The 12,006-nt window shown below is 59.6% G+C and overlaps 1 protein-coding gene across 5 annotated transcripts; it reads left to right on the forward strand.

Moving 5' to 3' along the window:
• Window positions 1-354: 354 nt before the first annotated feature.
• BBC3 (BCL2 binding component 3) lies at window positions 355-9,408 on the forward strand. Of its 5 annotated transcripts, none has more exons than XM_082710604.1 (4): window positions 355-440; window positions 4,329-4,617; window positions 6,058-6,248; window positions 8,303-9,408. In XM_082710604.1, exons 2-4 carry the CDS (start codon window positions 4,344-4,346, stop codon window positions 8,417-8,419), a joined length of 582 nt encoding a protein of 193 aa, XP_082566730.1. In that variant the 5' UTR covers window positions 355-440; window positions 4,329-4,343; the 3' UTR covers window positions 8,420-9,408. The 5 variants fall into 5 exon arrangements, with proteins under 5 accessions (XP_082566730.1, XP_082566729.1, XP_082566733.1 ...); XM_082710603.1 differs by lacking the exon at window positions 355-440 and adding an exon at window positions 1,351-1,665; XM_082710607.1 differs by lacking the exon at window positions 355-440 and adding an exon at window positions 2,275-2,299.
• Window positions 9,409-12,006: the final 2,598 nt, after the last annotated feature.

Consider the following 12,006-nt stretch of genomic DNA (forward strand, 5'->3'; position numbering starts at 1 on the left):
GAACCTGGAGAAGCCCACTTTCCGCTCAGGTCTGGCATCCTTTCTCAGCCAGCCCATGCCTCCCGAGGTGCTCAGATGACTGGCCCTGTGTGACTCATAGGTTGGGCTCATAGGTTGGGCTAGAGGTGTGACATAGAGGGAATGGAAAGTGCATAGGTGCCTGAGCTCCTGAGTCCTGGGGAGAGGGAAGGAGATGGGGTCACCACCGCAGAGCGAGGAAAGACCGGCAAGGAGTAACTGAGAAAGGGAAGTGAAAGCCAGGAGGCAGGGTGCTAGCACAGCCCGCAGGGGCAGCCTGCCCGGGCATGTCCCATCTGGTGCTAGGGGTTTCCTTCTTGCCCTGAGTCCCCTGCCAGCCAGATTTGTGGCAAGTGTGGCCAGGTGTGCCTGCTCCAGAGAGTGTCCCCGGCAGTGGGCCAGTTACCAGGAACCTGTGACAGGTGTGCTTCGGGACTGTTCTGGGGGGTCCGTTTTTGTTTGTGTCTGACTTGATCTGTATCCCAAAGGTCAGTTACTGACAGCTGTAATGAGCCAGTTGTGAACTGGTGTGGGTGCGTTTGTGTGTGTCCCTGTAGGAGCTTTACCTAGATCAAGCTCTGTGTTCAGGTGTCCCTGTGACAGGTGTGTGCGTGTGTGTGCGCGCGCGTGTCCACCTGCACCTATCATGAAGCGTGTGTTTCCTGAGAAGCGCTCAGCCTCAGACCGTGACTGCGTGTGCTTGCTGGGGTGCCCGTTCCGTGGCAATGTTGGTGAACACAGTTTGTGGGTGCCCTGTGCTTATCAGTGTGCGCGTTTGTGCAACACAGCCCCTTCCTTGTGTCCGTCCGCGTGTCCCGGGGACCCTGTCAGCTAGCCGGTCTCTTTGGTTGTGTCTGGGTGCAAGACTGTGCGCCCCAGTCAGCGTGGGAGCCGGCATATCCGCTGCCCGGTCCAGGGGGTGCATTTGTGCGAGTGTGGCCGTGCGCCTGAGAGTGGCTTGTCGCCGTGGCCCTGTCAGCACGTGACTTTGTGTACCCTGGAGCGCCAGCCGGTCAGTTGGCGTACGCGTCTCTAGGCGCGTGTGTCTGCGGGTCCTAGTCAGTGTGTCAGTGTGTCAGTGCGTGTGTCCGGCTGTCCCGCCGGCCAAGCGGCCCGGGTCGGCACGCCTCGGTCCTCCTCGCCGCGGGCCAGGCCCCGCCCCGCCCCCGGCTGCAGGGAAACCCCCGCGCGGAGGTAGGGGGGCGCGGCGCGCGCCTGCAAGTCCCGACTTGTCCGCCGCGGGCGGGTGGGCGGGCGGGGCCGTGGCGTCACGAGGGGGCGGGGCGTGGGACCCGCCGGGCGGGGGCGGGGCGGGGCGGGGCGGCCGCCGAGCGGGCAGGGGATCCGCCGGGCGGCCTGAGACGCGGCGCGAGCCACATGCGAGCGGGCGCCTGGCGGCGGCGGCGGCGGCACTGACGGCGGCAGCAGCAGACTCGGCAGCGGGGGCCACGACGCGGACGCGCCTACAGCCCGAGCGGGAGCAGCAGCAGCCACAGCCACAGCAGCCGCCACTGCAGTTAGAGCAGCAGTAGCAGCCGCCGCAGCAGCAGCAGCCGCCGCAGCGAGCGGCGCTAGGCGGGCGCGCCCTCTCGAAGGAAGCCGCCCGCCCCCCATCACCGCCCCCTCCGGCGTGTTCATGCCCCCGGGGTGAGTGTGCGCACCCCGAGTCCCCGCGGGCCGCGACTGGCCAGGCCGGGTGGGCTCCCTGGAGGAGGTGGCAGGAGTGCGCTGGGAGAGCAGTGGGAGCGCGCTGCATCCCCACCCCGTGCCTCCCTCTCTCCCCACCCTCCATCCCACGAACGACCCCGGGTTGGGGTCGCTGGGCGGGAGGCACTAAGGGTCCGGGAGCGCAGGTGCCTCAGCGGTCCGGCGGGTTTGTTTACAAACAATGGGGCGCGGGCTCGGCAGCGCCCCCTGGCGGCCAGTGCGTGCCCGGGGAAGTGAGTCGACCCCGACTGCCCCGGCCCCCGCAGTCCGGGAGGGGCGCGCGGGGGGGGGGGCGGGCGGCTGGTAGAGGCGGCCACACCCCAGGCGCGCGCCCGCTGGGGGCGGCGACGTGGGGGGGGGCGGCTCCCGGGCCGTGAAGTCTGCGGCTCCTGCGGGCGGGGGCTGCGCCCCAGCAACAGCCGGTTATTGGCCCCTCGCTCGCCTGGCGGGCGGGGCGGGCGCACGTGGCGGCGGCGGGGTGGGGGGGGTGTGCTGTGACAGCAGAGGGGGGCGTCTGGGCCCGCCGTGGGAGCGCGCGTGTGCGGGGTTGTGGATCTGCAGGTGTCTCGCCTGGGTGTGTGCATGTGTCTGGCTCCGAGTTAGTACTGGGGTCCGCAGGGGGTGGAGGTGTCAGGGGGAATGTTGGGGCTGTGGCCGGTCGGGGTGTGTGCTTGAGTCTCCCCATGTGTGTTTGTGTGATGGTCTGTGTATGCCGTGCCCGAGGGCTGGGTGCTGTTTATGCGTGGTGTACCTGCGTGTGTATGTGTGTGTGTGTTGTGTGCTCTGTGAGAGTTGTCAGTGGGTGCTGTTTGGGGTTGATTCCCTGGGTCTGTGTTGCCTGCGTGAGCTACAGTATGTGGCTGGGATGTTTGTGTGTTGCTTGAGTGAGCTGGGTGTGAGGGTTTGTGTGCGCGTGTCTTGCCCGATGTGCTGTTTCTGTGTGCTTGTGTGTCTTGACTGTGTGTACTGTCTGTGTCGATCTCTAGGGCATGTGTCTCAGCTAAGCATTTGCGATGGTATGCCTGCTGAGCGCAGTGGCTGTTTTCTGTCCAGGTGCGTGAGCACGCGTGCGTGTGTGTGTGGGGGGGGGTGTCTCAGGCTGTGTTTGGCTTGTGTGTCTGGCATCTGAGTCTGGGAATTGAGGACTCGGTGGGGTCTATGTGGTGCTGTCAGTGGGTGTTACTGGCAGTCCAGGGCTGTGTCTGAGCCTGTGTGTGTCTTGTGTGTGTGTGTGTGTGTGTGTGTGTGTGTGTGTTGGGTCTGAGGGGCTTGTCTCTGTGATCGGCTGGCTCATGTGTGTCATGTGGGCTGCGTGTGTGGAGTGTTTATGTCGGTCACGTGAGACCAGTGTTTTCTGTGGGTGCCTGAGGTGTGTGCGCTGCCACAGTTGTGTGGGATTAGAGTTGGCTGGGGTGTGTGCGTGTGTGCATGTGTGTCCGAGGCTGACAGTTGGGGATGGTGTTTTGAGGTTGGTGGTGGAGGGTTAGCTGAGGTCTGCTCTTCGGCGTGTGTGCTGACGCGTCTGGGTCTGATGACAGGAGTGTGTATGTGCCTCATTTCCATGCGTCCCGGGATCTGAGAGTTGGTGATGGAGGGGTCATATTTCGGGTGTGTTGGTCTCTGTGTATGTCCACGGATGTCCGTGGGGTGTTGGTATTTGTGTAAGCCCTGAGGTGTGCAGGTCTGACCTCGTGGGTGTGTGTATGTGTGTGGGGGGAGGGGCATGTGTCTGAGAAGGGGGACAGTGCCCGTGTGGTGTTTGCGATGGCTGCATTGTGCGTGTGTGTCCACGCGCATATCAACAGTGGGTCAGTGGGTTCTGACAGTTTGTGTATGTGTGTGCACAGGGATGGAGGGGCTGGGATTGTGGCAGCCCGTCTGCATTCTGATGGTCTGTGTGTATGTGTATGTCCACGTTTTGGTCAGGGTGTGTGTGTGTGTGCATATGTGTGTCCTGTACTGAGTAGCAATCTCAGAGATCAGAACCATTTCTGTGCCAATGGGAGATGAGGTGGGAGGTCAGGCTGGCCAGTCCCAAGGAAGCCCTTACCTGTGTGGCATGTACCCTTCACCACCTCCCTCACCCCTCCCGGAAGTAGTATTTGCCATTGAGGTCCTGCATGAGTCCCTGTGCATGGCCATCGCCGTGTTCCGGAAGTCAGCCCCACCAGCCCATGCTCTGGGTGACTCCCAGGCTGGGTGAGTTTGTGTTCTGAGGCTGTCTCCCCTCCTGCACACACACACACACACACACACACACACACATACTCCTGACAGACTCTTCCATCTGAGTCCTGTGTGAGCCCTTGGACTTGCTGTGAGAGCTGTCCTGTGCCTCCTTGACCGTCGTGGGCTCCCATCACCACGTGCATGGGAGGCGGTCCCCACCTGGGGGGCCCTGCAACAGACCCTCGGTGGCCATCTGTTCTGTGGGACCATCGCAGCTGCCTGCAGCTGCCCGTCTGGGCCCTGTGTGTTGGGAGACCTTCCCTGGACCCCTGCCCCCCAAAGGTGCTGGTGGCTGTGTGCAGGAGTGAGTGGGGGTGTCCTGTGTGCCCCCTGCACTGCCTGCCTGACCGCACCCCTCTCCCCCTATCCTGCAGGCCCCAGGGAGCGCCATGGCCCGAGCACGCCAGGAGGGCAGCTCCCCGGAGCCCGTAGAGGGCCTGTCCCGCGACGGCCCGCGCCCCTTTCCCCTCAGCCGCCTGGTGCCCTCGGCCGTGTCCTGTGGCCTCTGCGAGCCCGGCCTGCCTGCCGCCCCCGCCGCCCCCGCCCTGCTGCCCGCCGCCTACCTCTGCGCCCCTACCGCCCCTCCCGCCGTCACCGCCGCCCTGGGGGGCCCCCGCTGGCCTGGGGGTCCCCGCAGCCGGCCCCGAGGCCCGCGCCCCGACGGTGAGTGCCGCCCCACACGGGCGCCCTGGGATGCGGGGAGCCAGGAAAGAGACATTGAGGAACTGGAGAAGTGGGAGCGAGCGGGGGGAGGAGGTGGCGAGCCGGCCGGGCCACAGGGAGGGTGTGGCCAGTGTGGTCTTTGTGTTGCAAGAAGCAGGAAGACTGAGTGGGAGGCTGGGGGTGGGGGGAGGCGGGGTGGGAAGTCCCTCCTGGAATCTGACTGCAGTCCCCGAGTTGCAGCCCACGGCCTTTTCCGGGCCGGGGCAGCAGCTGTTTCCCAGCCCCCACCTCCCCGAGTCTGGGTCTCCTTAACCTCCCAGAGGACGATAGTTGGAGGGAGTGTGGGCAGAGCGAGAGGACTGTCACTTCGGGACTTGGGGGGTGGCCTTTTGCCTTTATCTGCATCTCTCGCCAGGGCCGCCCTCTCTGCAGTCTGGGAGGAGGAAGGAGAGGGGGAGGGGCCATTGTGTGGGGAAAGTGGGGGTGGGGGAGGCCAGAGTGGGAAAGTGAGTCTTGGGGAGGGAAGGGTTAAAGGTCCCCTGCCGGATGGGCTGTTAACCCTGTGGTGCCCTGCCAGCCCCATCCCAGCCTATGCTCGGTGGCAGGGAAGATCGTTCCGCTTTCCCTCTCCACCCCAACCCCTCACCCTGAACCTGGAGCCCGGGGAGATCAGGGGAGAGAAAACTTCCCCGGTTGGGCTCCCCAGCAGCAGAGGCAAGAGGGGACCCGATTTCAACACCACAGACACAGCTGTGGAAACTGAGGCCCCCGTTTTAGGCCTGAGGATCCCCCTCGCCAGGACCTGGTGTGGCTCTGGAGAGAGGCAGATAACTGCGGGGCGGCCCAGAAGGGGTGGGGCAGGAAGGCATATCCCGAATCCCAGCCCCCCCAGGCCCGGGCTCGCTCGGAGGCAGCCAGTCTGGCCTTCTGGTCTCCGTGCCCCTGCCACATCCGGGGGTGTGGCTTCGCTGTGGTTGGACACCAGAGGGCAGGAGACCTGAGGCTTGTGACTGCGTGTAGTCAGTCGCCGTATCCCTATGTGACCTTGGGCCACTTCTTAGGATGGGCCTCAGTTTCCCCATCTGTTAAGTGGAACAGGCAAAATTTGGTCCCGTTTTGTAATAGTTGGGTCGGATAAGAGGGAGATTTCCAGACTAACACGGGCAGTGGGGGAGAGGGGTAAGCTGGCTAGCCAGGTAACCCCGAGAGAGGCCTCCCCAGGACATCCTCTTGCTTTCTGGCGCCTGGGGAGCGGAAGCCGAGAAACCTGGCTTTTGGAAGGGAAAAACAGAATCGCTAGAAATGAGGCGGGGAGCAGAAAGGAAATTGGGAGGCTGGAAAATGGAGAAGCGGGCCCTGGCTAATTGGTCCCGGGGCCGCCTCAGGCCCGACAGGGGTGGTGGGTGCTGACCACGGCCCCCCCTTCCCGGCTTTTCCCAGGTCCTCAGCCCTCACTCTCGCCGGCGGAGCCGCACCTGGAATCGCCGGTGCCCAGTGCCCCGGGGGCCCTGGCGGGCGGCCCCACCCAGGCAGCCCCGGGAGTCCGGGGGGAGGAGGAGCAGTGGGCCCGGGAGATCGGGGCCCAGCTGCGGAGGATGGCGGACGACCTCAACGCGCTGTACGAGCGGCGGGTGAGTGCTGGGGGCGGGGTAGACGGCAGGTGGGACTTCCCGCCCCGGAGGGGGCTGCGGGCGGGCCCCGCCAGATGTGCGGCAGCTGCTGCCCGGCGCGGCGGGGTCGCGTTGGGGACAGGCAGGTGGGAGGGGCGGCGGGCCCGCGGACCTGCCGAAGGGACCGCGCCGTGGCGGCTGGCACAAGCCGAGTCAGGACCGGGACCGCCTCGAGCGCCGCGGCGCGCCCGCGGCCCGCGGCCGCGGGGACTGAGGGCGGCGCTCGGCGGAGCGGCTCATATATCCCGGGCTATTTATAGCCGGTGAGTCAGCAGCGGCGGCGCGGCCGCGCCCGCCCCTCCCACCCGCCGGCGCGCGCGGCCTGCAGCGCGCCACACAGCTTCCCGGGCGGCCCGGGAGGAGCGGGCCGTGAGCCCCGCCCCCGCGGGAAGCCCCGCCCCCAAGCCCGCGGCTCGGCCTCTGATTAAGACAAAATCTTGGGAGCTTATGGCGTAGAATAGAGAATAACAAATATCAGGGCGCCGAACACCCAGCTCTGTCTAATCTGAATATTACACCCGCGCTGCTTGCTTATTGAAAGAAAAACAAAACCCGGATGTTGTCAAGCCCCTCGCTCCCCCCGCAACCCTCTTCTCCTTTCCAAAGGAAACCTCTTAAGTTGGCGTGTCCCATGACTCCGCAGGTGTTGATCCCTCTACAGGCTAGTGAACAGGCCACAAACAATGCTTAGGTTGGCGGGATGTTTTTGGGCTACATATACGAGATGTGGTGTGTTTCTCTCCAAACTTTTCCCCTCCTGTATTAGGCTTTGAGATTGATCCGTGTGGGCAAAGCGTTTTCGCTGTTTCTGTAGCGTTCTTTTGGATCAACATACAGTATCCTTGTTCATTTTCTCATTGATGGGTATTTAGGATTTTAAAAAAAAGAATGCTTCAAATTTCATCAGCTTGTTTTTTGTTTGTTCGTTTTGGTTTTGGTTTCTTCCTGAGGATACACATTTTTGGTGCACTTGTGTGTACCCCACAGTACAGACGTGGCTGCTTGGCTTTACCTGGTGATTGCTAGATTGCTCCCAGAGATGACTGTGCCGGGCAGCACCCCAAAGCAGTGAAACATTGGCGGGCTTTCCCGTGGATGCCATTCTGACATGCGCCCTTTGCTACCTCCCAGCTTCGAGAGTTGGTGGGGAGTAAGGAGAGGGTGGGGATTGGTACAGGGCATCCCACAGCCTGGAACCCACTAGGGTCATAAGGATGGTTTATCTGACTTTGTTCTCATCAGTCGGAGGAGCTTTCCATCCTTTCAAGGGGATGAGACCAGGGGGGCTCTGCCTGTTAGCGTGGGCCTGGCCCTGCACTCAGGATAGGGAATGGGAGAGAGCTACAGCTTACCTTTCCTTTGTACTGGGGGTAGGGGGAGTCTTTTCTTCCATGTGGCTTCCTTCGTTCTCACTTGCCTAGCAATGTGGAACTGAGAGGGTCCTAGAAGCCACCGCAAACTTTCATCCTGTTGCTGGAAAGAGGGCACGGGTTAGCTTTGCCTGCACAGATTTCCGTGCAGCCTCAGCACAGAAGGTGAACTGTTCTTCCCAGGACTTGTCCTTCCACGATCGTTCTAGAATCACTGAGACTATAGGCTCCCTGCTCCCTTCTCTGTCACTTCCCAGCCTTTGAGGGGAAGGCAGGACAGTCTGCTATCCAGCCGCCCCCCAATCCTGCCACCCCCCAGTCCTGGCTGATTTTGGTCCGGAGACTAGGGGAGCACTTGCTGGGCTCAGGCACTGTGCTGAGGACACTGGGTCTGCAACCTTGCCGTCCATCCTATTCTGTTCTAGATGAGGACGCTGTCCTCCCTTGAGGTGACTGACTTGGACCTTGGTGGGGGGAGGAGCGGGGATATGGACGCAGTCAGCAATGGTAGTGCCCACCGCTGAGGGCTGGTAGCTTACCCTTAGGAACCTGCCTCCCTCATCCTGGCCCTTGGGCCTAATCACCCACACGCCCCTGTCCCCCTGTCGGAAGCCCACTCTAACTTCCTCTTTTCCCTCTCCCTAGAGACAAGAAGAGCAGCAGCGACACCGCCCCTCCCCCTGGAGGGTCCTGTACAATCTCATCATGGGACTCCTGCCCTTACCCAGGGGCCGTGGAGCCCCAGAGATGGAGCCCAATTAGGTGCCTGCACCCGCCCGGTGGACGTCAGGGACTTGGGGGGCAGGACCCTCCCACCTCCTGATGCTCTGGCCAGCGCGGGGGACTTTTTCTGCACCATGTAGCATACTGGACTACCAGCCCTGCCCGTCCCAGGGGCGGGCCAGGGCCGCCACTCCAGCCCCAGTCCCGGCCTAGCCTGGGGACACTGATGGAGATGTGGACTCCTGGGTCCCTGGCTGGGAAGCCAGGGGAGAGAGGGCTGACGGACTCAGCGTCTGAAGGCAGCGGTGACGGAGAGGGTGGGGACGGAGCCACCCGTCTCTGCCGCCCACCACCATCTCAGGAAAGGCTGCTGGTGCTGGCTGCCCGTTCCAGCTGCAGGGGTGACACTGGGGGCGGGGGGAACCTCCCTCCTAGTGCTCCTTCACTTTGGGCCTAGCCTCAGGCCCCTGGTGCTTCCCCCCCTCCTCCTGGGGAGGGGGCCCGTGAAGAGCAAATGAGCCAAACGTGACCACTAGCCTCCTGGAGCCAGAGAATGGGGTGGTTCTGATGGCTGCCCCAGCCCAGCGCCCAGCCATCTTCCCTGAGCCAGCCGGCGGGTGGTGGGTATGCCTGCCTCACCTTCATCTGGGGGTGGCCAGGAGGGGCCCAGACTGTGAATCCTGTGCTCTGCCCGTGACCACCCCCCGCCCCCATCAATCCCATTGCATAGGTTTAGAGAGAGCACGTGTGACCACTGGCATTCATTTGGGGGGTGGGATATTTTGGCGGAAACCGCCCCAGCCTTAGTCCCCAGGGCAAAGCGCTGGGGGGAAGATGGGGAGTCAGGGAGGGGGGGAAATCGCAGAAGAGGGAGGAGTCTGGGAGCGGGGAGGGATGGCCCAGCCTGTAAAATACTGTATATGCGCTGCTGTAGATACCGGAATGAATTTTCTGTACATGTTTGGTTAATTTTTTTTGTACATGATTTTTGTATGTTTCCTTTTCAATAAAATCAGATTGGAACAGTGGATACTCTTTCTGCTTTCTTTCCCCACGGCGTGGTCTGGTCCAAGCCTCCGTGACCCCTCTCTGGGACGAGGTGGAGGTGGGAGAGGCAGTCCACCCACAGAGCCCATCAGGCTCTCCAGCTGTATCCAACGGGAGGCTGAGGAGCACGGGCACCACTGTATACACCCGGCCTCCATGCATCCCTATACAACTCCCCATAAAAGCAAAGCCCTAGAAGAGCAGAGCTTCGTTTTGTCTTGTTTAAGAGTTCAAGTCATCTCCACACCCCACGTGGGTTTCGAACTCGCAAGCCTGAGGCCAAGAGTCCCACGCCCCACTAGTGGAGTCAGCCAGGGCCTCTGAAGGCAGGGGGTAGGTTTCTCTGGTGCTTTATCCTCACTTTATCCCCACTGGATAAAGAACATCCTGGAAGCTCCATGTTTGGGGAATGAATGAATGACCTAGAACTTCTAAAGAAGCGCCAGCAGGAATCCCAGGGCGCATGTCAGCCATCAGGCTGCCTTTGTCCCCACCCTCCTGGACGGAGAGCATCTCAAGCTATGACCCTTCTAAAGGATCGGGGTAAACGGGCACAATCACTTTGGAAAGGAATCTGGCAAAAGCTTGTCAAGCAGGGGAGGGGCATTATCTGTGCCAGCAACTGGCTTCCTGGGTGCCCTCCCTTAGAAATGCATGGGCATGAGTGTCCAAAGGTTGGCAACTCGAGAAAACAACTCTACGTCTCCAGCAGCAGTTGAAAGGGTCTCAAGTCTGCTCTAGGCATACAACAGAATAATGGACAGGGGGTAGCCGGAATGAACTAGAACTCTACCCATAAATAACAAGTAACAGTGAGCAAAAAAAAAAAAAAAGCGGGTGGCAAAATGGTGGCAGGTACCTGGGTGTTGTTATATTAATCTCTGTATTTTCTGTTGGGACTTAAACACTGTGCACAGAGGCCAAGGATAGGGGCGTTCACACCCAGCCCTCTGTCTGGCTGCTCCTCAGCAGAGAATGCTTCCCACGCGGGCAACCTAGGGCTTCTCCTTTCCAGGAACAGTTCGTGGAATCACTGATATAGTGGAATTAGGTCTATCGATTTTTTAATTTGTTTTCCCTTTTCGTTCCGGTTTCCGCTCTCCTGCCTTCTCTTGGATTATTTGAATACCTTTTTCCAGTTATTTTTGAGATTTCACTCTCGGCAGTTCGGTCTCTAGTATTGCTCTAGGGAAGACGCCCGCAGGTGCACTCTTTCTCGGTCTGTCTGGAGTCCGTATGGTGTCATTTCACTTCCAGCAGAATCCACCACCACTCAGGCCACACATCCTTGCCATTCCTCCCACTGTTCTGTGCTGTCGTTGTCACATGGCTTACATCTCCACTCACAAACCCCTCATGGCAATGGCATAACTTTTTTTTTTTTTTTAAAGATTTTATTTGTCAGAGAGAGTGAGCGAGCACAAGCAGGCAGAGTGGCAGACAGAGGCAGAGAGAGGCTCCCCGCTGTACAAGGAGCCCAATGTGGGACTCGATCCCAGGACTCTGGGATCATGACCCGAGCGGAAGGCAGCGGTTTAATCAGCTGAACCACCCAGGCATCCATAGCTTTTTTTTTTTTTTAAGATTTTATTTATTTATTTGACAGACAGAGATCACAAGTAGGCAGAGAGGCAGGCAGAGAGAGAGGGAGGAAGCAGGCTCCCTGCTGAGCAGAGAGCCCGATGCAGGGCTTGATCCCAGGACCCTGAGATCATGACCTGAGCTGAAGGCAGACGCTTAACTGACTGAGCCACCCAGGCGACCCATAACTTTTGCTTTAAAACCATATACATTTTAAAGAAATGAAGCAGCTAGATAGTCTAGCAATCTGAGTTCCAAGCAATCAGCCTGAGTTCCAAGTTTCTCCTGGGATAATGTCCCGAACACCTGAAGAACTCCCATTAGCATTTTGTGTAGTGACTTTCTGCCAGTGACAAGTTCTCTTAGTCTTCTTTTATCTGAAAATACTTGTTTTTCAAGTATTGAAAAATACTTTTTCAATGGTTATAAAATTCTGGGGTCATTTTCTTGAATCATGGTTGCCCTGCTTGTAATGTGTTATTTCTGTCAGCTGCTTTCAAGACTTTATTTGAAAAATCTTTGTCTCTTTTTGAGACTGGAGAATTCCCATTAATATATTTCCCACTCATGGAGTCTCTCATCCCCATTCTATTAGGTCTACCAGTGGATCTTTAGAATCACAGATATTGTATTGTTGGTGTTAGAACATCCATTTTGTTAACATTTTTCATTTCTCTGCTGAGATTTCCTATTTTTCAACATTATACTTTTACCTCAATGAGCACAGTTGTAATAACTGCTTTAGAGTCCTTGCCTGCTAACTCCAGCACTTTTTTTTTTTTTTTAAAGATTTTATTTATTTATTTGACAGAGAGAGATCACAGTAGGAGAGAGGAAGGGAAGAGATCACAGAGAGAGAGGAAGGGAAGCAGGCCCCCTGCTGAGCAGAGAGCCCGATGTGGGACTTGATCCCAGGACCCTGAGATCATGACCTGAGCTGAAGGCAGAGGCTTTAACCCACTGAGCCACCCAGGCGCCCCGAGCACTTGTTTTTTTTG

Source organism: Mustela nivalis (genome assembly GCF_964662115.1).
Source record: "Mustela nivalis genome assembly, chromosome: 18".
NCBI classification, from domain to species: Eukaryota; Metazoa; Chordata; class Mammalia; order Carnivora; family Mustelidae; genus Mustela; species Mustela nivalis.

Bases quoted from the DNA above. Each gene is read 5' to 3' on its own strand.
- BBC3 (XM_082710604.1), top strand. From the start codon at position 4,344: ATGGCCCGAGCACGCCAGGAGGGCAGCTCCCCGGAGCCCGTAGAGGGC. The intron at 4,618-6,057 runs GTGAGTGCCGCC...GGCTTTTCCCAG, and splicing joins CCGAGGCCCGCGCCCCGACG to GTCCTCAGCCCTCACTCTCG. The intron at 6,249-8,302 runs GTGAGTGCTGGG...CCCTCTCCCTAG, and splicing joins ACGCGCTGTACGAGCGGCGG to AGACAAGAAGAGCAGCAGCG.